This window comes from Engraulis encrasicolus, chromosome 5 (assembly GCF_034702125.1).
Source record: "Engraulis encrasicolus isolate BLACKSEA-1 chromosome 5, IST_EnEncr_1.0, whole genome shotgun sequence".
Classification (NCBI taxonomy): domain Eukaryota; kingdom Metazoa; phylum Chordata; class Actinopteri; order Clupeiformes; family Engraulidae; genus Engraulis; species Engraulis encrasicolus.
In genome coordinates this window covers 9,013,870-9,037,074 of record NC_085861.1, presented here as the reverse complement: position 1 = coordinate 9,037,074, position 23,205 = coordinate 9,013,870, and the positions used below count along the sequence as shown (strand labels likewise).

General features: G+C 43.7%; 1 protein-coding gene across 1 annotated transcript in view; it reads left to right on the top strand.

Annotated features, from left to right (window-relative positions):
- Positions 1-22,851, top strand: part of si:dkey-12j5.1 (uncharacterized) — a 116,615-nt gene extending 93,764 nt beyond the window's left edge. Inside the window, exons 10-11 of the mRNA XM_063198625.1 lie at positions 3,543-3,647; positions 21,066-22,851. Coding sequence (XP_063054695.1) covers positions 3,543-3,647; positions 21,066-21,263 — 303 coding nt within the window. The 3' untranslated portion in view covers positions 21,264-22,851. The remainder of the gene's footprint in view (positions 1-3,542; positions 3,648-21,065) is intronic.
- The last annotated feature ends 354 nt before the right edge of the window (positions 22,852-23,205 follow it).

Sequence of the window (23,205 nt, the reverse complement as noted above, 5' to 3'; positions counted from 1 at the left end):
AAGCCTGAAATTGTCCTTCCTGTTACTGATGATAACAGGAAGGACAATTTCAGGCTTATTTGCTCCTAGCCATGAAGTTTGACAGGATATTTTGCTCCTAGTCATATATACTTCTGAATTTAGTTCGAATTCCAGCCTTACCTCTTCCTATACCATGCACATAACCCCTTTGACCCCATTGCAGGGTCTGTACCCAATACCCTGCAAATAGCATATAACTTCACTACAGTGGTGAAGAATCTTTTTTTTTTTTTTAAATCCTGGATCATGATCAGATCACCACCAAAATGTGATCTCTTGTTCCTTTTGACATTTCCAACAACTCCACAAAATGTCATCAAAATTCATTCTTAACTTTTTGAGTTAAGTTATCCTGCTGACAGACAAACAAACAACCAACACAACTGAAAAACATAACCTCCTTGGCAGAGGTAACGACCTATGGCAGCAGAGTAGACCCAGAATCTGCTCCTGCTGGATCAGTTCAATGTGAGTTTGCCTGCCAGACACTTCTACGTCCTGTGACCTTAACTATTTTGTTATTTTCAAACTTAACTTCCAGCATTGCCGTAGCTGTGCAATGTCTATTGTGTTAAAATGATATTCCTTACTCATCATCTTTTACCTCCGCCAAGGAGGTTGTGTTTTCGGTCGGGTTTTATCATAAGCATAGGATTCCCCATCGTGTAGATGTTATGGCTTCAGTGACCCCATGGCCTTGGCGGAGATGTGCCCTCTCTGATCTCTGAGTGCTTCTAGTTTATAATTAGTTAGTTATTTACTAAGTGGTAATAAAGCTTCATAAGGGTCTGTTGCTATGCAGTATTACCAAGTATCCTTGTTCTCATCTCCCTCAAGTGACTGTTTAACAGACAAATGATTTGATTAAGACATGGCTGATTGGGTAGATCCCAATAATTAGTGTCTCTCCATTCAGCTGACTTTACTCAGAACATCTTGCTGGTCTGACACAAGTGTGTGCGTGCGTGCGTGCGTGCGTGCGTGCGTGCGTGCGTGCGTGCGTGCGTGCGTTCGTTCGTTCGTTCCTGCGCACCGCGCGTTCGTTCTGACACCGCGCGTTCGTTCCTGCTATGCAGTATTACCAAGTATCCTTGTTCTCATCTCCCTCAAGTGACTGTTTAACAGACAAATGATTTGATTAAGACATGGCTGATTGGGTAGATCCCAATAATTAGTGTCTCTCCATTCAGCTGACTTTACTCAGAACATCTTGCTGGTCTGACACGCGTGCGTGCGTGTGTGTGTGCGTGCGTGCGTGCGTGCGTGCGTTCGTTCGTTCGTTCGTTCCTGCGCACCGCGCGTTCGTTCCTGCGCACCGCGCGTTCGTTCCTGCACACCGCGCGTATGCGTGTTAGAGAGGAGATTTTTTTATAGTTTACATCATCACTGTAGACATGAGGGGAAAGATTTATGTGGTGTTGAAAGTAGTTGTCTGTAGACATTCACGCTCTGCTTCATCTGTCTAAAACACAGTGTGTGTGTGTGTGTGTGTGTGTGTGTGTGTGTGTGTGTGTGTGTGTGTGTGTGTGTGTGTGTGTGTGTGTGTGTGTGTGTGTGTGTGTTAATCATTGGCCTAGAAATAGTATCGATTTCTCTTCATTCTTTGCACCTTGCGTGCGTGTGTGTGTGTGTCTGTAGCTGACAAAAAGACCAACAAAGGTCGGCGTCTGCGCCTTGAACTCAACGCTCGTGTATTGCTTGGTGCGAGCACTCCCAAAAAGTAGTAATCACACAAAAATGGAAAAAAGGAGGCGCACACAAGACTTGTGTGAAAAAGTGTATTGAAGCCGAAAATATACAACAGAAGTCTAAGGATTAACTGGAGAGACAGACGTTTCGGAGCTAGTCCATTTTCAGCTACTGGAGACATTGAAAATGGACTAGCTCCGAAACGTCTGTCTCTCCAGTTAATCCTTAGACTTCTGTTGTATATTTTCGGCTTCAATACACTTTTTCACACAAGTCTTGTGTGCACCTCCTTTTTTCCATTTTTGTGTGTCTGTAGCTGCCCACATACTTTCCTACTTTGCATGCCTTGGCTAGAAATTGCTTTTTGCCCCTTTCACATTCCAGTTTTTTAACGACCCTTACACCGCATTTTCATCACCCAGCATTACGAACTCATAATCTGTCCACACCATGATCCCGATGACTGCTCCTGCTCCTGCTCCTGCTCCTGCTCCTGGACCTGAGGCTTATTATAAAGGCTGAGGATTCACATGAGCGCGGAATGCGATTAAATCCTGTTTTAAAATGAGAATTTCTCTACTTTCAAAAGACTAGAATCGTATGGGTGGGGCTGTTTCTTTTTTTCTTTTCTTTTTTTTTCTTACTTGGCTGAGTGTCTCTTAACTCAGAAACGAACATTAGTTGGGGCTTATTCGGCTTAACAGGAAAAGAAGAACACACTGGACAAGTTGGAGTTTCAAAAGTGTGTGTAATGAAGCTATACTCTTACATTTCCCACATGTCTAGTATTGCAGCGCTATTCTGGAGAATTGGGAGCTAATTGTGTAATCAACACGGCCTCTGCCAGCATTTATCAGTCAGATACGAAATCATTGTAATCATTGACGCACATTGTATGCACATGATGTTAATATCCCTTCCTGTATCTCTCTGGGGTACTACTGTGCTGTGTGTTTGGATATCTCGTATAGACTGACATTTAAGCGTGTGGCCTTAGTGAACCCTCACCCGGCCCAGGCAGCACTGGTACAACACTGATTAGCATGTGTAGCCGGGGCGCTATGGAACATGCAGTGGGTGTCGGAACACCATTTTCTGCTGCATGGAATGCAAATCCCATCTGGTTTCACATGCTTATTACATGGAACCATGACCACATGCACATCGCAACTATTAAACAATTAGATGTGAATAAGGGCCAAAACGATATTTTTTGGTGATCATTTTTTTATATTGTGTTTTGATGCATTAAACTGCAAATATGTCTGGACATCTTGTGTAGACTGACATTTAAGCGTGTGGCCTCACCCTCACCCAGGCCCAGGCAGCACTGCTATTACATTGATTAGCATGTGTAAATGGAGCTCTATGGAACATGGGTGTCAGAACACACTTTTTGTCAGAACACCATCTTCTGCTGCATGGAATGTAAATCCAGCATGTGTGCTCGCATGCATGAGGATGAGCCTTTTATTCGCAACAGTTATACATCTGTGTTTGCCATCATTCCTCTCTGTTGGCCGTTTCCTTTCTCACTTGTCATTTCTGTGACCATTGTAAACCATCATGTAATTTCATTATTATTTCTTTTTACTTAATGCATTTAATTTTTTTATTTAAATGTGGCCCTACCGTGGCAAAAAATGGTAGGACTCGTCTGCTATGTGGCCGACCCGGGTTTGATTCCCACCCTGGGTCCTTTGCCGACCGTTCCCCATCTCTCTCTCCCCTTCTCGCTTTCTGTCATTACCTTCACTGTCCTGTCAAATAAAGGCAAAAAGCACCCCCAAAAAATATTTCAATACATTTCTTTTCTTTTTTATGTGTCCTAGGTGTGGTATCTGCTGGGTTGGGTGTGCTACCTTCAGCGAGACAAGCCAGAAGAAGCAGACAGCTTCAGAGAGTCAGCCGTGGCCTATCTCACCAGGGCCAAGAAGGTAGCCTTTTCACCACATGCATACACTACACGTACATGCATGGATAAATTATGAGCTTTTTTTAGTAGCAGACGTAAGGTGGTACAACTGCAGCTAATGCCCATAAATTATTTAGTAATTGGTAATTAATGTTTAAGCAATGAATATGCTTATTTGGTAATCATTTAATCCATATAATAAAGTCATAAGCTGTGGTTGCACCACAAAAACGTCATTAACCCACATGCAAACCCAGTAATGTTTGTTTTTCAGTGTTAAGTGCTATGGCATATACATGGTAGGACTTTCACTTGAAATGTGAAATGTGTTTGCACACTCTTCATGCAATATTTGCAATTATCATGCAGTTATTTGACTAGCGTTTTGGTTTACGCTTTCATTGGGGTTATTAACCATACAGTACCATGTGTCGTAATTTTCATCTTTGCAGTGCCAAGTACCATTTAAACTGCAGCCCATGGAGGGAATCAAAGCAAATTCACAAGCCCCTTTCACCTTCTCAGAGGTTGATTAACCACTGAAATGATTTTTAAAACATTATTTTTAGGCTGGTAAGAAAGATAAGTTCTTAGTGTTGCTGCTTTAAGCCGTAGGACGAGGAACTTAGGACTTGAGCTGTAACCAGTGGTGCAGAATGCATTCATTTGAATACCAACTCAGGGAGCACAAGCGAGCCAAGATGATGGTTTTTACAAGAGGATAATTATGCATACCTCCAAATCTATAATGAGGTCCCTTAAGGCGCACATTGGATCTTTCAGACATCATAGAGTTGCTTAGCAGCACTGAGCATCTGGGCGAAACCCACACTGAGAGAAGTAGAGCATGGCCCAAGAATTTCATGGACTTGGAAGCATTACAAAAATAGGAATAGCCCTGGAAATACAATTACATGAGCAGGGATTGAAAGACTAGTGCCTGTCTACGTGAAGTATTTTTTTAAACCACAGGACCAATCTTTTACGTTAAGAGAGGTGATTAAGAATTAATCCAGCTCTGCCTGCGAATGGAGTACCTGGGATTCCTTAATCTACATACTTAAATACTTAAGATTAAACCTGTTTGCATTGCAAAGAAAAACATCAAGTTTCAAGTTATTAGCCATGGCAACAGTATAAAATTATAGTTGCTAGGAATGTACCTTGGTGAGCTCACACATTCAACAATACAACTAGAAAACGAAATAAAGTAAAAAAAAAAAATATATATATAGATACATAAGGATAATAAAAGAGAAGACATTAAAACACACACACACACACACACACACACACACACACACACACACACACACACACACACACACACACGTGTGTTGTTAACTAACTTGGGTCACGATCACACAGAACGCGGATTTTACTGTAGGAGGCGGATGTATTCTATTGTTTGTCAATGAAAATGAGCGGATTACGCGTCTGATATCAGCGCAAGGCGGGTTGCGGATTCTCCGCCTCTCCGCGCCGGGCGGATCGAGTTGAAAAAAGTTCAACTCAAGGCGGAAAACCCGCGGCGGAATTCCAGATGTTTTGATAGGAGACCGTTATCAACATTCATATCAGATTCACTATCCAACGTTAGGAAAGCAAGAAAAGAGCTCGTCTTCTATTCATTTTACATAGATGAATGGACAAAGCATTTTGAGTGTTTTCACAACATTTAATGACACAACACCATTGATTAGGCTACGTTGCGAGTGACAGTTGAGTCGTTACGTTGCCTAGTCACCGCATTCGAATGGGCATGGATCCGCGCTTGGTGTGGTCACTTCTGATTAATCAGCTGGACGCGCGCATTGCAGATTGTAGGCAGAAATCCGCGGTCTGTGTGATCGCGCCCTTAGTCAGCAGAATAAAACCCATATGGCATCAGTGTATGTAGAGCTGATGAATGTGGTCCTCATATGGGGACCCACAACACGACTGACTCAAAGTTGTGCCTCATCCTCCACCACCCCCTACATTAACTCATGCTGTCCTGTTTGCACAGATTAAGTATTATGTTTGTGTTCTTTGCTTGCTTGGTTGATTTATTTATTTGTTTATTTTTATTTTATTTTATTTTTTCATTCTGACTTGCACAAAATTTGCTAATTTGTCTGGCTGGCTGGCTGGCTATTACATAGGTGGGGAAGCCTGGCCTAATGATCTAATGGTAATTAAAGGGTAACGTTTAGGTTAAATTTATAACTAAATATATACTGGATGTTGTCAGGAGAGGTGTTTTGAAACATATATGTGAAATTCACAGTCTATAACAAAGCCAAACTGCAATATTTTTTATGAAAATGTATCATTTTACAGCTACTTCTGAAGTATTGGGCTCCTCGCTGGCAGAGCCTCTATGACGTAGATAGAGGGAGTCCAACTAAAGTTCTGGCTCAGCTCTCGCTTGTGGATGTAGGCTTACCAACCATTTTGGTTGTAGTAGAGAGGCTGGGAAAAGTGGACAGTTATATTGTATGTGGGCTATTGAAAATGGTCTATTACTGTGTTTGTGCATTATGTATTAAAAAAGACAGATCAGCGGGTCTATCGGTTTATCTAGAATATGAAACTGTAATAAGGCCAAAAACCCAACGACGGAAATTCAAGGCCCTGGGACCGCTTCCGCTCTGGACTGTAGAAAAGATTTCATTATACCCTATTATCCAATACCGCAATTATTAGAGTCCCAGCCGTAGGATCTCTCTAGTTCCTATGTAATTATGTATTTGTACTTAATTACTATAATACTGTTAAAATTGATTAGTCTACCAATCTCTGTTATGTCTGGGTTCAGCTAGTTAAGCAATTTATTACATCGGTACCTCCCAGCGCGCGACTATTGTTTATTTGGGGGTCCTAACTGCATGTAAGTCGTTAAGAGATGAGGCAGGGGTTTATGATGCCGAGAAGGTACCGTATCTACCGAGAGAGGTGTCTCCACATCCCGCACCTGATCGACTGCCTCAGGTTAACAGGTTATGGGTACACGGCAAACGGAAGATAAAGTCACCCCGCACTTGTCTCGGTTCTCATAACATATCTCAACCTAGGTAAACACCATTGACGTCGGATCTTAGTCCAAAGTATGTGTGCCTCGCTCCATCCACAGCGAATAAACCTTACTGCCTACTTAACCAGATCAATAAACATATGAATAGACCAAACGGAATTCTTCCCCATATTTTTATGAAAGTTTTATTATAAGACAAGATCTACTTTGTCAACAATACGACTACGACAGAATACAATGTTGAAAGAAATCAATGCATACCTGAACAAGGAAGAATGGGCTACACAGACGAGATATCTGAGGAGGTCCTGAATACAGTTACCTCTCGTAATATGTTACTTCCATCTTAAATGCATATTTGTCACGTGGGACACCTTGGTCAGGTAACCAATGAGCTACGAATATTTCGTTGGGCAGGGTTATTGTAATTTCGAGGGGTCGGCCTTTGCCCGACTCCCCATTGAACCCCTATGATTCTAAATCTTTAATAATTTGCCTAAAGACCGTTTCAAAACCAAGACCTTGCCACCACTCGCATCACGACCATCAGATTGATACCAAACACATCATGGAATTCTCAATACATCATATTACGCGTTTATCACACATATTAATACATCTGGCCCACGTCTTTCCTGGGCACGCGGTATTCCTGTGCACGCGCAACCACTGGATACCTCCCTCACCTGAGAGGGTCGAGTCTCTCACCCCGGAGGGGGTGAGTTTGAACAGCTGGCGTCTTCGCACAGAGGGCATTGTCCCGCTGCGTCCTTGTGATTCAAACGTCAGATAGGCAAAGTTTGTCTTTGTAATTTAAAGATAGCAAAAACAGTAAACAAACACATGAATGGTAGAAAAGCAACGAAATGTGAGATTCCTCAGGAACTCGTAGGTAATGATTATGAGGATGAAGATGAAGATGACGATGATGTCAGTGGTCAGAGAACGGTCAAGACAGTGGGGGGGATTACAAAACTGTTCTGGGTCTCCGCGCTGTCTGTGGTCATGCGTAATTTGCGATTATAAACAGGGGGGCGATATCTAGGCCTATCTCTCCTTTGCTTTCACATGAGAGATGCATTTCATAGGCAAATCTAAAACAGTCTCAAAGTAGACCATTACATAGGCTACTTAGAAATAGCGACTACTGTAATCAGCATGCCAACGTTAGGCTATTTGCCAAACTAACGTTGACGTAGTCCTGACATTTTGCTGAATAGCATAATATCTCTACAAAATCGGGAGTAAATTGAATTGAATTGAAGTCTCCTAACATGTCTTGCCAATCCATGAGGATACGGAGAATCTAGCACACCACACGCGGAGAAAGCGTTCCTTTGATAGAGAGGATACCTGCGTCTTTGTAAAGTGCTGCGCGCACGTTTGATTGCCGGTTTTACAAATTACGGGGATAAACATGCCAGGTCCAAATTACTAACAGGAAAAGAGGGACGATGACAATGGGGATGAATCGCCAGGAAGACAGGGATGATCTTTCTCGCAGAGCAATGTTGTCTGCAAGAGCGAGTCTCGCCTGGTTTTGTGTAGGCTAGGGTTACGACACGCAATCCACCGCTGGACCAGCTGGCTATCAGCAATCACCGCAAGAATCAAACCTGTTTGTTTCAAATCCTGGTCATCCCTCGTGAGTGTAGGCTACTGCATATAGGTTAGTTAAAACATTGCTACGACCCAATTTGGCACACTGTCCACTCCATGCGCAAAAGACACAACGTCGGAAGGGATTCGGTTACTGACAGAGGTACGAAGCAGTCCTCAACTTCAGAAAAAAAGATGGAAATGTGGATACTATGTGGGCCTGGAGAAAGAGGTTCACTCTCTCCAGCAGTTCAAAACCACCGTGTCAGGTTATGCTTCGGAAGCATATCAGGGTTTTTTTTTGTCGACAAAAACGAAGCGCCATAAAGTCACAGTCAAGTTTCTAGGCTATAGGCCAGTACAGCAGCGTTAATAAACTCCAAAAAAGTAATGTGACATACCCTAACTAGAAATGCATTCAGAGAACGCAGACCTCCGCCAAGGAAGTTCAGTTCGTTTTGGACATAGGTGTAGAGTCATGCATTTAGGCCTATAGGCTACATAGCATTTGTGTTCAGGTAATTGAACCGTCAAGTCGTAACCAAATTATAGTTCTATCTGTCTCTTTTATCATTTCCATGTCCTCTAGCTGTGTTCTGTTTAGTTCACCTTTGATTGTTTTATTGGCAAAGTGATTGTTCATGCTATAGCCTATGCCTTCTGTGATTTGCAAATGCACTTAAGCCTTGAAGCATGCCTTTCATTAGGCTACCATCTAAAACAAAATACAAATTAAAAAGCACAATTTTCATTGGCCAACACCCGTAGTAGGCCTACATATTCTACAGTAGTGCAGCGGTACCCAACGCTCAGTGATAGGCCTATATATTATATTATATTATATTATTATATTATTATATATATATTTTTTTTGTAATAACAAGACAACATATGGCTACTTTGAGCCGTTCACTTAATTATTGAATCGGAATGAAATCCCCTTATCCAGGCAAGAATCCCCTTATCCAGTGGCAGTGCATGGATGGTTGTGGAGTGTCGGTTATTGTTTTGGGCTATTTCGTAAGGCTAAACAGACTTTTGAGAGGTAAATCCACTTCTATCATTTCTAGCTGTTGCAATATCGTGACACCAACGTTGTGGTGCAAACGCAATTGCTTAGCGAGAGACAATGTCGACTAGACTGGCGGAATCATTGCCTACCCCGACACTACACTTGTTGGAGAAGTTCCTCCTACCTGTGAATAGCCTAAGGGAATCCGTTCATGAGGGTTATTGCGAGCTGGTCTCGGCGCTGTGGGCAGTTGATCGGCACCCGGGCCTGCTCTCTATTTTGTATTGAAAATCACTGTTCGCCGCATCTCCAGCGTTCATTCGTTATGAAGTCTAGGAACTAGTTTATGGAATGTTTGTAGTGCTGATGGCTTCAGTGCGCGGGGATTGGGGAAGCAGCATATCACCGTGGACTACGCATTTCGCGCGCGCCTTTCTTTGAGCTTCATTTTATTTATATGAATGTTTTGTGACAGCATTGTGAACTTAAACGATCTGTGAGGCTGTAGCTAAGGCTGCTTTTTGATAGCGATTTTGACTGCTGTAGGCTAATGCCTTTTACTTCAATGCTCTACCCCAGTGTGGCTCGTGAAGGTGGCTGCGTGAAGGTACGCCAGTTAGTGGTGCTGCTCAGTGCTCCTCCTCAGTGGTCCTTGCGCACCCTGTGGCAGGCCATGTAATAGCAGCGTGACGAACACACACACAAATTCGGGCGATCACATAACCTCCTGGCGGAGGTAATAATGACAATCTTACTGTGCAAACGAAGTGTGGGGGATTGGGTCAATAAAAACAGTCGGTGGTGGTGGTGGTGGTAGTGCGCGATAGCTCTGTGATGGGGAGGGGGATTTTTTTGGCTACACCTACCCAACTCAGGACTCTGGATCCAACCGAGAATCTCCACAATGAGGGAAACACATTGAAAACATAAAATTAAATATGCTATATGCACAAATAGAGTTTATATCAATCAGACATTCTATTAGGTTAACAATGTTATTTTGAAACCTAATGAAGTGCCACATAATAACGGTCTGGCACACCCTCATGGCGCTGCTGCAGCGCATTGACATGGAGGAAACCTACAAAAAAATATGATTATTATTTTAAATAATAAAACGGTTCAGACGGTATCTGGTGGATACTGCCACTGTTTAAGGCCATTTCACTTGTTGAAATTTAGCCTATAGGTCTGGAAAGGTGTTACAATATTAGAACCTGGCCTATTCTCTGCGGTGCTTAGTATGTCGGTAGAACGCGGCGACTCCCTCTATCTACGTCGGATTCTAAATGTTTGTTTAAAAGAAGCAGCCGTTATTTTTGACAAAGTTTTCTGAAAATGTTGTTTATGCAATAATTCTGTATTTTGACATACATCACATCTAAATTGATGTATTGAGGTTCTTAAAATGAGACTTGGTGGTGTTAAACCTGCAAGATACACTTTAAATAAAAGTTTATTTAAAGTGACTGGACAAGTCCTTGCAGTGCAACTAAAGTAGCTGAGTTGAAACTAACTGGGGAAAAAATCCTCCTTTTATCCTGATTTTTTCTACTGTCTGGCATCATAACAGGCAACCAGGACTTGTATCTCTGAATCACAAACAACTTACGTCCTTCGAATACAGGGAATGCTGGAGCCTTACTCTCTGTCTGTCTGTCTGTCTGTCTGTCTGTCTGTCTGTCTGTGTGCCTGTCTGTTTAACGCACTCACTTACTCATTCGCTCGCTCGCTCACTCACTCACTCACTCACTCACTCACTCACTCACTCACTCACTCACACGCACACACACGCACACACGCACACACACAAACACCCTTTTAGTTCACTTACCAGAGTCTTAAGCTAGGCCCAAACTACACGACTATCGGCCCGATTCTCGGCTGGAAACCCCCCTTACCACAGTGGGTTGAACGTTACCCCCCAGGACCATCGTAAACGACTGTCGGGCAAGATATCCTTGTCGTGTGCGCCGTTCTAAGATAGAACTTTGGCAGTTCAAAGGGTCGCCGATCGCAAAGAAATTGTAGAAATCAAACACTGTTTGATATTTGCGACTGGAAATAGAAGGTCAGGCATTGTCTCGGTGCTTACGATCAGGGATAAGATCGTATGGTTTGAGCCCGACTTTACTAGTATCTAGTGCTGATGATGCCACTCTGGTTTGTATTTCCCTCTGGAGTAATGCAGCTCTCTAGAATTACTATTGCATGTCACAGATGCAACCCAGTTTCTTGCAGTGAAATGTCAAAACCATTCATTTGACATGCTGCGTGTTACGTGTTTAGCAGTGGGGGTTAGACGGGTTAACCTTTTGTGATTTGTTGTGTTATGAAATTTGTTGCTCATTAGTACATAAGGAATAGATGATTTTTAGAATCACAGACATGTATGCAAGATCAACGCTTGTGAAAAATTAAAACGTCAAACGTAGCAAGTATCACAAGACAGCATCGTAGCAAAGACTCTACAGACACTACACTGAGCGGAATGCTTAATGAAGCACAAACTGAAGTGGATACATTATTATTTTTTAGGTAATCCCCCGGTTATCCTCTTTTAAGTTGTTCCTGATTATGATTCTTGTCTACTCTTCAGTCTAATAACTCCCCCATCTGCTGTCTATTGTATAACTCCTCTGGATGTGTTCGAAGCCTGAGATGCCGCGGCAAGATTCACAAGAAAGACGAAGCCACTCAAAAACTATGAGACTATAAAAACAAACTCTGAAAGCCGCCAACGTCAATTGGCTGGCTGGCGTCCAGGCTTGTTGCATATTTAACGAGGTGCCTTAATGAGATGTGTGGTATGCAAACGAGGTGTCGCTTCAGTCGCACAGAGGCAGCGCAGAGCAGAGCTGTGCCAAGCTTATGTTGGGTTATTAATGGCTTAGCTCAGTGTTTCCCAACCTTTTTTGTCTTGTGTGTACCCCCAAGCCTTTTCGTTGTGCCATGAGTACCCCCTAAGTCTAGTTCTATACCGCTTTCTCTATCCCAATGTAACTGAGCTACATGTATTTGATAAAATTACATGTTTCCAAGTACCCCCTGCAGTGTGCTCGCGTACCCCTAGTGGTACACGTACCCCTGGTTGGGAAACACTGGCTTAGCTTATTAGCTAAACACCCATCAGTTATTCAGCAGGGAAGCTGCCATTCATTTTCTGCCTCTCAGTCTTTCTCTATCTCTCTTCTCTCTCTCCCTCTCTCTCTCTCTCCCCTCTCTCTGTCTCTCCCTCTCTCTCTCTCTCTCTCTCCTCTCTCTCTCTCTCTCCCTCTCTCTCTATCTCTCTCTTTGTCTTTCTCTCTCTCTCTCATCTGTCTATCTTTTCCTCTCTCTGCCTGCGTCCTTTCACACTGTGAGAAAAAGAAGAAGGGACTAAGTAAACTTGTATGTAGTTCAGCTGCTTGTGTCATCGCAGAGGTGCAGTTTGACACTTTAGTTCCCCACACTTAATCATGACACAGCCCCCTATATACCAGTAGATTCCAGCCAGGGCCACCTGACAGGCTGTGCTACACTATTTTTTGTGCACCCCCTCAAAGGAGTTGGTGCCTCCCAAAAGCCATCCGACAGGAGACATAATAAATATAGGCCTTTACACAGTCACGGTAGATCCTCAATCAGAGATGCAGTAGTTTATTGATGTAATAGGAATTGTAATAGTTCTAAATTGTAATATTGTTTTAGCTTAGTATTGGTTTATTTTGCTATATTTCGGTTATTTATTTTATGTAATTATTGATTTTGTTTTGCTATACTTTTCCTGCGAACTTGCTACGGCCCCTTCTAGCACCCCCTTGCAGGTCCCCAGGGGTCCCCTGCCCCCACTTTGAAAACCAGTGCTTTAGCACACTAATTCAGCACATTATTCTGCTTTCAAGCTATCTAGGCTGAAAGGAAACACGATACATTCGCTCTTAGCCGGAAACCCGCTCAAGTCAGTTTGTCGTATTATGAGACGAGAAATGAAACTGTGCAGAAGAAACGGTAATGGAACGCCGCGGTTGGTCGCAAATGGCATTGTCGAGACATTACTTGTTAGATCTCTCATCACGTCCACTCAACATTGGCAGCACCAACGCAGCACACAGTGTAATAAGGCGTCTTCGACTGGAACACTGTTTTGATCTTGATATTCTTTCAGTGGCTAATACACTGCAAACTTGTCCTTGGTCGTGCGAAAAGCGACAGCAAAGATAATGAAATAGTGGGTATGTACTGTAGTTGCACTTGTCTTTAAGTTGCCGTGCCAGGATAAACAGGGCTGTGGGGGAGACTCAGTGGAGCCTGCAAAACCCATCAAGAGCTGGTGGAAGTTGTTATTATTTACTCAATTCATGCGGGATGCCTGCTTCAAGGAGGTGATTTTCTACTGTGTTTGGTTCAGAAATGATAAATGTCATCTGTCTTTAAAAGCACCACTGGCTGGGGCACTCGCTCTTTCTCTCTCTCTCTCTCTCTCTCTCTCTCTCTCTCTCTCTCTCTCTCTCTCTCTCTCTCTCTCTCTCTCTCTCTCTCTCTCTCTCTCTCTCTTTCTCTCTAGGCCCTGTATTTTTTTTCCCTCAATGTCCTTTCTTATTTCTTTCCTTTTTTCTATGCCTTTCTAGCCTTTCATATTCAGTGTGCTATTCCCTCTTTCCCCCTGTGTGTTTTCTTTCCCTCCTCTTTCCTCATTCAGTTTTTCTGAGAATCACAAATGCAAATGAATAATAGCAGAGAGGAGGAAGCAGCAGAGCATGGGGAATGGGGAGAGGAGAGGGGGAGGTGGAGGAGAGGGGAGGAGAGGAGAGAAGAGGAGGGTGAGCGGTAAAGGAGAGGAGAGAAGAGGAGGGTGAGAGGGAGAGGAGAGGAGAGGAGGCACAGGGTCTCTTGAGGGATGTAGGGAGTGGATTAGAGATGGAGGGGGGGAGGTGTGGTGTGGTGTGGTGTAGTGCAGGGTGGAGAGGGACAGAGCAGAAGAGGATAAAAGAGGAGAGATGAGGGGGAAAAGAAGAGAGTAAGAGAAGAGAAGCGAGAAGATGGTTGGAGAGGAGAAGAAAGGAGATGTGGTGAAAGGAGAGGAGGATGGAGGAGAGCAGGGTGAAGGAGAGGAGGGATAGTGTGGCGGGCATGGAGAGGAGAGAAGGGTGAAGGAGAGGAGGGATAGTGTGGCTGGCATGGAGAGGAGAGAAGGGTGAAGGAGAGGAGGGATAGTGTGGCGGGCATGGAGAGGAGAGAAGGGTGAAGGAGAGGATAGGGTAGAGGAGAGGTTGGAAGAGAGGAGAGAGTGATAGAGGAGAGGAGAAGTTGGAAGAGAGGAGAGAGGGATAGAGGTCAGGATAGAGGAGAGGATCGAGAGGAGAGGGTCGACAGGAGAGAGGGTCGAGGAGAGGAAGAGAAGAGGGATAGAGGAGAGAGGAAACAGTGCAGTGATCTGATGAAGCCCTAATGCTTTATTAAAGTGGCCCTCTGGGGAAGAGACAGAGGGTGGGGGAGTGGGAGTGGGGGTCTAAAGCAGTGCACTTTAGCTGCAACACATTCACTTAACTGCCTCCATTTAGTCGTCAGAATTAGTGCACTTCATTAGGGATTCAGCACTTTTTAAATGGGGTGAATTTGCGCGCCTCACTTTGATTAGGGAGCGCTGGCTTGCAAGTATGCCAGAATCCTGCAAGATCAATTGAAAGGATGCTTCCTATTACATGGAGACTGGCCCTCTGGGATCAGGAGCAGACGCACGCACACACGCACACACCATGTGGATTTACTCACATATCGCTAGGGACACCTAGCAGGCGAAACGAGCGAGACGAAGAGAGGCAAAATTCAGTGTTCCATTCTGACAGCTCAACCTTCATCAGTTCGTTGCGGCGAATCACGAATCAAATGGAATGAAACCGTGATGTTCTTGATTTGATTGGCCGCTGCAGGCGAAATTCGCTCCTGATTTGCATGATATTAAACTTGGTTGAATAATTTCACTTCGCTTCTGTTCGCTCGCCTTCGCCTCCACATAGGAATGAATAGCGAAGTTCGCTTCCAAATTCGCGTCTATGTGTCCCTCCCGTAAGTAGAGATCTTATCGACAGAGATACGACATTCTAGTGCTTTTCTGGTATCCACTTTATGTCGGGTGAACACCCCTTTAGGAGACCTTTGGTTAGGAGACCTTCGGAGTCCTAAGGTTGAGAATAATTGGAGTCCCTTTAGTGCTGTAGATGACGGTAGCGCACTTCTTGTGCAAACACCTCAAAAATAGAAGAATGAGGGGACAACGCCCCCTTAGGAGATCCAACTTGAGCACACTCTTTCGCATTGGGTGGGCGGCTTTTAAATCCTCTTTATTCATCCAACCTCTTTGCCGTAAGTTTCTAAACACGCATACACTGTGTTTACCGTGTTCTACTCTTCTTTACATTAGGGATGTGCACGAATATTCGAATGTTCGAATATTCGTTATCCTTTCGAATTTAGAATAGTCCTGTCGAATAAAAAAAATCCAGCCAGTAAAAAAAATCTGTGTTGGCCTCCCTTGCAGTGTTAGGTGACAAATGAAAACTACTGCAGGGCCACATTAAATTAACCTAGTAGAAAGATCATAATCTGCCTAGACAATTGTTTTTTCAATATCTCCAGATCCGGCACTTCCTTAAAGCTAGTTTTCCACCCTTCCCCACATTACCAACATTAGAAGCTTGGGAAGAGCTAACGCTCATAAAACCAAGGAAAGGGATAATCTCTCTTATATATGGCAGAGTTATGTCTCTAGATGACCAAAACCTAACAAGAATTAAAAGTCGTTGGGAAGACGAGTTGGGAGTGGAGCTGGGAGATCATTGGGATTGTGCTCTTCTTAGAGTTAATTCTTCATCATCCTGTGCGCGCCTGTCTCTTATTCAGTTTAAAGTCCTTCACAGGGTACATTACAGTAAAGCCAAACTGGCTGAAATATACCCAGGATCAGACGCAAGTTGTAGCAGGTGCTCATTTTCTCCTGCCAATCTCACACATAGTTTTTGGTCCTGTCCCTCCCTTGACTCATATTGGTCTGGAGTGTTCAAAACCTTGTCTGATGCATTGAACATACCAATCGAACCAAGCCCCTTCACAGCAATTTTTGGCGTTCCTCTAGATCCAGACACGGTTACAAAAGCCCAATCTGATGTCATTGCTTTTACTTCACTGCTCGCACGCCGCCGGATTCTCTTGGGATGGAAATCTCCTACCCCTCCTTCCATCGCCCGATGGTTGGAGGATGTCATGCTCTTTCTTAAATTAGAAAAGATAAAATTCACTCTTAGAGGATCAATGAATAAGTTTTATTTGAGATGGCAACCCATTATCACTCACTTTGATAATTTGAAGGAATTAGAGGCTAATCCCACATAGCTTCAATTCAGTTTTCAATAATTCTTTCATATTGTATTGTTGTTTTCTTTTGTTGTTGATTATTATTGTTATTATTATTTATTATTATTATGTTTTGTGTAACTTTTTGCCTACTTCTTTTGTTGTGTTTTTTAATAATGTTGTTAAGGTTCTATGTTGTAAAAAAAGAAAAGAAAGAAAAACTGGAAACTTTCTACTATACTGTGATTGTGAGATGTCTGCTCCAGATGTGTATTGATTGTTTCTAATAAATAAAACTTAAAAAAAATTAACCTAGTAGCTCCCCTGTATTCTAATTTCTCTGGTAGCTCTAGATACGATGCTCATCTTTCATTTCCAACACGTAAGGCGAGTGTGTCTGAAAGCGTCCCGCCCCCGCCGACACGACACACACACTGTTTACAGACAGGGACAAGCCACGCATCTCGTGCATTTCATGAATGGGCATTGGGCGTTCATAAATAAATCGTTGACACTGTAAATCTGCAATCGGTGATGGTTTTGTAAACATGGACTGTCACCTGCAACTGTTCGGGAATACTGTCACATCAATTTGCGTCTGATTTGGCCAGCGTAAACTTCTGCAAGGTAAGCTACTTGTAGCTGTTAGCCAATGTCAGTGTCAACAATGGCAGGTTATTTCAATATCTCTAACGCTAATAATGACAAGCTAACAAGCGAAGTAAACTCTTAGCTGAGTACTCTTAGCTGAGGCGATTTTATCTGGCTCACTACACTATAATCTGCAACTATTTGGGGGTCGTTTCATATGGCGTTGCTTCGGATTTGTAAAACAAACTTTTCCGAAGTAAAAGCCACCCCTGTAGCCGTGCGAATCGGGATACTGTCTGTCAACAATGTCAATTGCTAACTAGTTCTAATGCAGCCCAACTAGCGAACAACTGTTCAGTGGGGTTTACTTTGCCGTGCCACGAGAATGGAAGGAGGGGAAGGGAATGAGAAATATTTCTCGTCACGGACGCACAGACTCCCTCTTCCAGTGAACGTGCTGCTGGACGTTCAGAGGTGTACACTCGACAGCATTTTCTAGCTATTGCTCCCCCCTGGTGCTGTAGATGGAAGGCCACTGTAAATAAGTATTGAACTCTTTATGATACGTCGGCGGAATTTACATGTTTTCAAGGGATGACGGTGGGAGTCCCTCAGTCAGTCAGCAGTCGTTTTTTTTTTTTTTTTTTGATTTTCGAATAACATTCGAATAGTGGCCATCGAATTTCGAATAGTGTTTTTGGCAGAAATGCACATCCCTACTTTACATACACTCACATGCGGGCACACCCCAACCCGTGCCATGAATCAAAAGCGCAATACTGTATGTGAAAGTGCAATATATTCCCCAATATATTCCCTATAGTCCCCAATATATTTCCCATAGCCTAGCCACATGTATTTTTGTTAAAACATAAGCATGTTTTCTAAATAAAAAATAAAAAAGGATATCACACAGTAGAACCAAGGATAACAGTCATAAAATCTGCATATACAGTAGAACATGCCGGACCGCTGACATCTTTTGCTGGGCCCAGGACAAAGTCATTAGAAAGTATAAGAGAAAATAGTGCGCGCATGCACTCACGCACACACACACACACACACACGTGGATTTACTCACCTAAGTTTCTAAACTGTTTTATACTCTTCTTTACAGACATTCATCCCAACACATCCCAACACACCACTCCTCCTCAACAACAGCAACAAAAGAACAAAGAGTAGCACAGTAGCACTAACAATAATACAGTCATAAAATCTGCATATACAGTAGAACAAATATGTAAGGATGCTTTACACACAGGAAAGTTGTGGAGCAATGGAGGAAGTAGAAGAGAAAAGAAGACACTCATCAGCCTACAGTTGTTGGTACGACTGGGAGCTTAACATTTCTGGCACTGAGAACAGAGACTTATAACTGTTTTTGGCAGAGTTGGTGACTTTATACTTGTCACAGTTGTCTCAGGGTGCTTCCCTCATTGTTCTAAGACAATGGATAAAATGAGAGACGCACAAGAACAATGAGATGTTATGGGATGTGTGCGTGGAAAAAAGAGACTGGAGGCAGACGCGCACGCACACACACGTACACACACACACACACACACACACACACACACACACACACACACACACACACACACACACACACACACACACGCATACACACACACTGGCAGCTTTGGCCAAATCTCACACTTTGACAGCGAGAGGAACACACACACAAAATCTCAATTTGCGTGGAAACCAGGAAATGAAGATAGTGAGCCGATGTGGAGATTGAGAGGTACAGGTCATCTCTCTCTCTCTCTCTCTCTCTCTCTCTCTCTCTAAACCTTTTTTTTCTTTAATTATACATTTTCTGGCAGTGGAAACTCCCTGTGCTTTAATGTGGTCTTTAGCCAGAGCTCAGCCCTGTTTGAGTCCACTGGGTGCCCACAGTGCTGAAGAGAAGGGGGCGTGTGTGCGTGTGCGTGTGTGTGTGCTCACGTGTGCGTCTTTCTGCGCTGGAAGCGAGGGGGGGTTGAGTGCCTTACTGAGGGGCATAAGTGCAGGTCATGACTGAGGTAGAGGAGGTGGCCAGGGATGGAGGGACACTTCCAACCCTCCCCAAGTCCCCCATGGAGACTGAGGGCAGTGTGGGGAGCACTTTGCACAGCTCCATGTGTTAGCTCCATGGCTCCATCTATTCTCCATCTATCTCACCTCTTCTCTCCTCTTCTTTTTTTCTACTTGTTCGACTTTGCTCCTCTCCTCTTTCTTCTTCTCTCCTTGTCTTTTTTTTCTCCGCTGCTTGTTCCACTTTGCTCCTCTCCTCTTCTCTTCTCTTCTCTTCGCTTCGCTTCGCTTCTCTTCTCTCAACAGGTCCACGCTCCACTCCTCTCAGCTCTCTTCTCCTTCGTTCACTTTTCCTCTACTCTACTCTTCTCCACTCCACTCCTCTCCTCTTCTCCACTCCTCCTTCTCTCCTCTCCTCTCCTCTTCTCTCATCCTAACCCCTCTACCCCATTAATCAGGTAGAGCATGGCTTGGCAAACACCGATGCACCGCAGTCTTTGACAGGACACACGCACGCACGCACATACACAGATGTGAGGTTAGCCACAAGCTCACACTTTGACAGATAGACACACAAACACACACACACACACACACACACACACACACACACACACACTACACAGTGCCGGTGTGATTTGGGGTGAGCGAGATGTTATGGATGGGCTCCTCTTTTAATTATTCTCACTAATCATCTCACATCATTAGATATAAAACATTTCACCAGTGCACTGTGCAGCCATGCATGCCTTTGAAGTTGGACAGCTGTGTGTGTGTGTGTGTGTGCGCGTGTGTGTGTGTGTGTGTGTGTGTGTGTGTGTGTGTGTGTGTGTGTGTGTGTGTGTGTGTGTGTGTGTGTGGGTGTGGGTGTGTGTGTGTGTGCGTGTGTGTGTGTTAAACTATGCATGTGTGTCTGCTCGTGTGTTTGTTTGTGTGTGGTGTGTGTGTGCGTGTGTGTGTGTGAGTCTGTGTGCTTGTGTGAGTGTTTTCAAGGCATTTTAATGAGTGTATATTTATTGCAGGAGTACCAGGATAACAAGTTCTGATCAGAGGCAGTGCAGTGCTGAAAACATCATGACCGTGTGTGTGTGTGTGTGTGTGTGTGTGTGTGTGTGTGTGTGTGTGTGTGTGTGTGTGTGTGTACCCAACACTTGTGGTGCTCTGTACACTGTCCTCGTTGAGAGGAAAATCATCCTGCATCACACTTTGACATAAGTTTTTATAGTTGTACAGAGGGAGTCATTTGGGTCGCCATTGTTGTTTTTTCTGCTTATTATACGCAAGAAGAGCAATCACATCATTGATGTATATCTAATGAGGTATATGATGATGTAACGAGTAAGGTCGTAGCATAAGTGTTTGTGTCACGATTTTTACCTACGGTTCAATACACCCCACGATTTTTGAAAAATGTATCTTTTTAAATGAATTAAATTTGCTTTTTTTTTCACAGTTGCCAATATAAACAATTAGTAAGAACTGTGATGGTTTGCAGGTAGAATAGGTTGCAAAAGTATTGTGACTGCGTATCACGATTTCTTGGTTTTATACAATATCATTACAGCTCTACAGCAGAGTGGGATTTTGCCATTTTAATTTTCAAGGGGCACCATAGTATGCACACACACACACACACATACACTCCAATACATGTCCTAATGTGTCAACACGGGTGTGTGTTGGCTATTGTGATAGGAGAAACCTAAACTATGTGTTTTTTGCGGGGGTTTTGTGCGTGTGTGTATGTCTGTGTGTATGTGCGTGTGTGTGTGTGTGTGTGTGTGTGTGTGTGTGTGTGTGTGTGTGTGTGTGTGTGTGTGTGTGTGTGTGTGTGTGTGTGTGTGTGTGTGTGTGTGTGTGTGTGTGTGTAGCTGTATGTAAAGCTTCGTTGTGAGGATCCTGCCATGCTGGAGCACGTTGAGCAGCTGCTGTCTGAGCTGAGGCCGGCCGGGGACGCTGCTGCTGCTGACGATGACGATGATGAAGATGGCCCTTCTATTGATGACATTGGTGACGACTTCATCCACAGTAGTGACGAGGACGAAGACGAGGACGCCATGGAACATTAGGAGGACCCTTTTTTTTTCAAACCCTTCAATGCCAGTCTCATCTGTATTTTTTTGTAGATCCATCTTGCCCTCCCTCCCCTCTCTCTCTACATTCCCTTTTCCCTTAGTCCCCCATGCCAGGTCACATGATCTGATTTTGGATACACATCACACTCCTCCTCTCCGTCTGTTCTTCCATCCCTCCGCCCCTCCCTCCTCCTCTCCATCCCCTCTTCCATCCCTCCTCCCCTCTATCTCTTCTTCCACTCCTCCCTCCTCTGCTATTCTCCTCTTCATTTCTCTCTTGTTCTCACTCTGCTGTTAGCCTCTGTCCTTATCTCCACAGTGCATGTATGTGTCTCGGTGTCTGTGGGAAGGTGATTCATGTGCTCTAAAGTGCCTCCCCACTGTGTGTGTGAGAGAGAGAAAGAGTGTGTGCTCGTGTGTATGCGTGTGTACGTGTGTGCGTGTGTGTGTGTCTCAGCTGGTACTCTCACGGGTCAATCAAACAGCCAGACTAACAGAAGAGCGAAGGTGGCAAAGAATTTCAAAGAATACCAAATCAGAAGGGTCGAGAGACGCACACACGCACACACACACACACATACTCGCATGCACACACGCACACGCACACACACACACACACACACACAGAACTCATCCCAGATTCCATCAACACCTGGTGTTGCCAGGGACGCCTGTCGATCTGTGAGAGTCCGACCGACCGGCAGATCAGACTCGGCGCTGCTGTGGAATAAATAACAAACGGCCTTCGCTGTGTTATTGCACCACCAGTGCACCGCCACTGATGAAGTGTAGAATCTGTGAGAGTCTTGCAGAAGTGATGGTGAAATGTGAAAGCTGAGAATAGGAAAAGGCTGATTATAATGCATTTTATTCACAAAATACCAAGTGTCCTCATTTTTTTGGAATCTGGTTTGTAGCTTTGCCACCTAACAGCGGACAAGACTCCCCACCTTTTAAGAGTTTCTCAAACTGCAACATTTCACAGCTCTCCTGCTGTACAGAGATGAGCCATGATGACTGCAGCGTAAGTGCAGCTGATGGACAGTTTGGGATGGGGGGAGGGGAGGTGGGTGGGTGATGGCAAAACATTCAGATGAAGTGTAACATTTTTGAGAGTCTTGCAGTAGTCATGGTGAAATGTGGAAGTGGAGAAGTGGCTGATTATAATGCAAAGTCAGTGTGTACAGAGACGGGCCATGATGTTTTTTTGAGACTGCAGAGTAAGTGTAACTGATGGGCAGTTTGAGATGGTGGGGGGGGGGGGTGTATGTGATGGCAAAACATCCTTGCATCAGCTGAACACCTTCATAATGCAACTGTCTCCTTGCGTGTGGGTCTGCCATAACCTTCAATAATGGCAGGCTACGGCCAAAACTGACCCTAGAACAGTTCTCTGTACACCAGACTGTAAAAGTAAACTTTGTTTTATAAGGCGAGGGGAAGTATGTATGTGTGTGTTTGTGTGTGTGATGTTATTTTCTTTTTAATGTGTTTGTCAAAACCAAGAAACTGTTTTTGTGTGTGTAATGTATGCATATTGAGCTGAAAAAAATAATTAAAATGTTTTCAGCTAAACCCATCAGAGATGTTGTGATATTTATTTATTTTATTATTTATTTATGTATTTCTTCTTTATAAAGAGATCGTGTCAATCTAATGTAATGACTTCAAATTAGGGTAATTATTCTATAATTATTGAATTTGATTGCAATTCCTGAGGTGCACATGAGTTACAATCACTGCTTGTGGCAGTGTTGATGTTTCATATGTCAGTGTGATGCAGCCCAGTGGCGGTTTTGGGGGGTGTGATGTTGGTAAGCACAAATTCTGTAACCAAGCCAAACTAGTGGGGTCTCCCCCAGATGAGATTAAAAAATAAAAAAAAAACGCTCCTAAATTGTGAATTTTGACCACTTCAGACAGCTCCCTAGGCTAC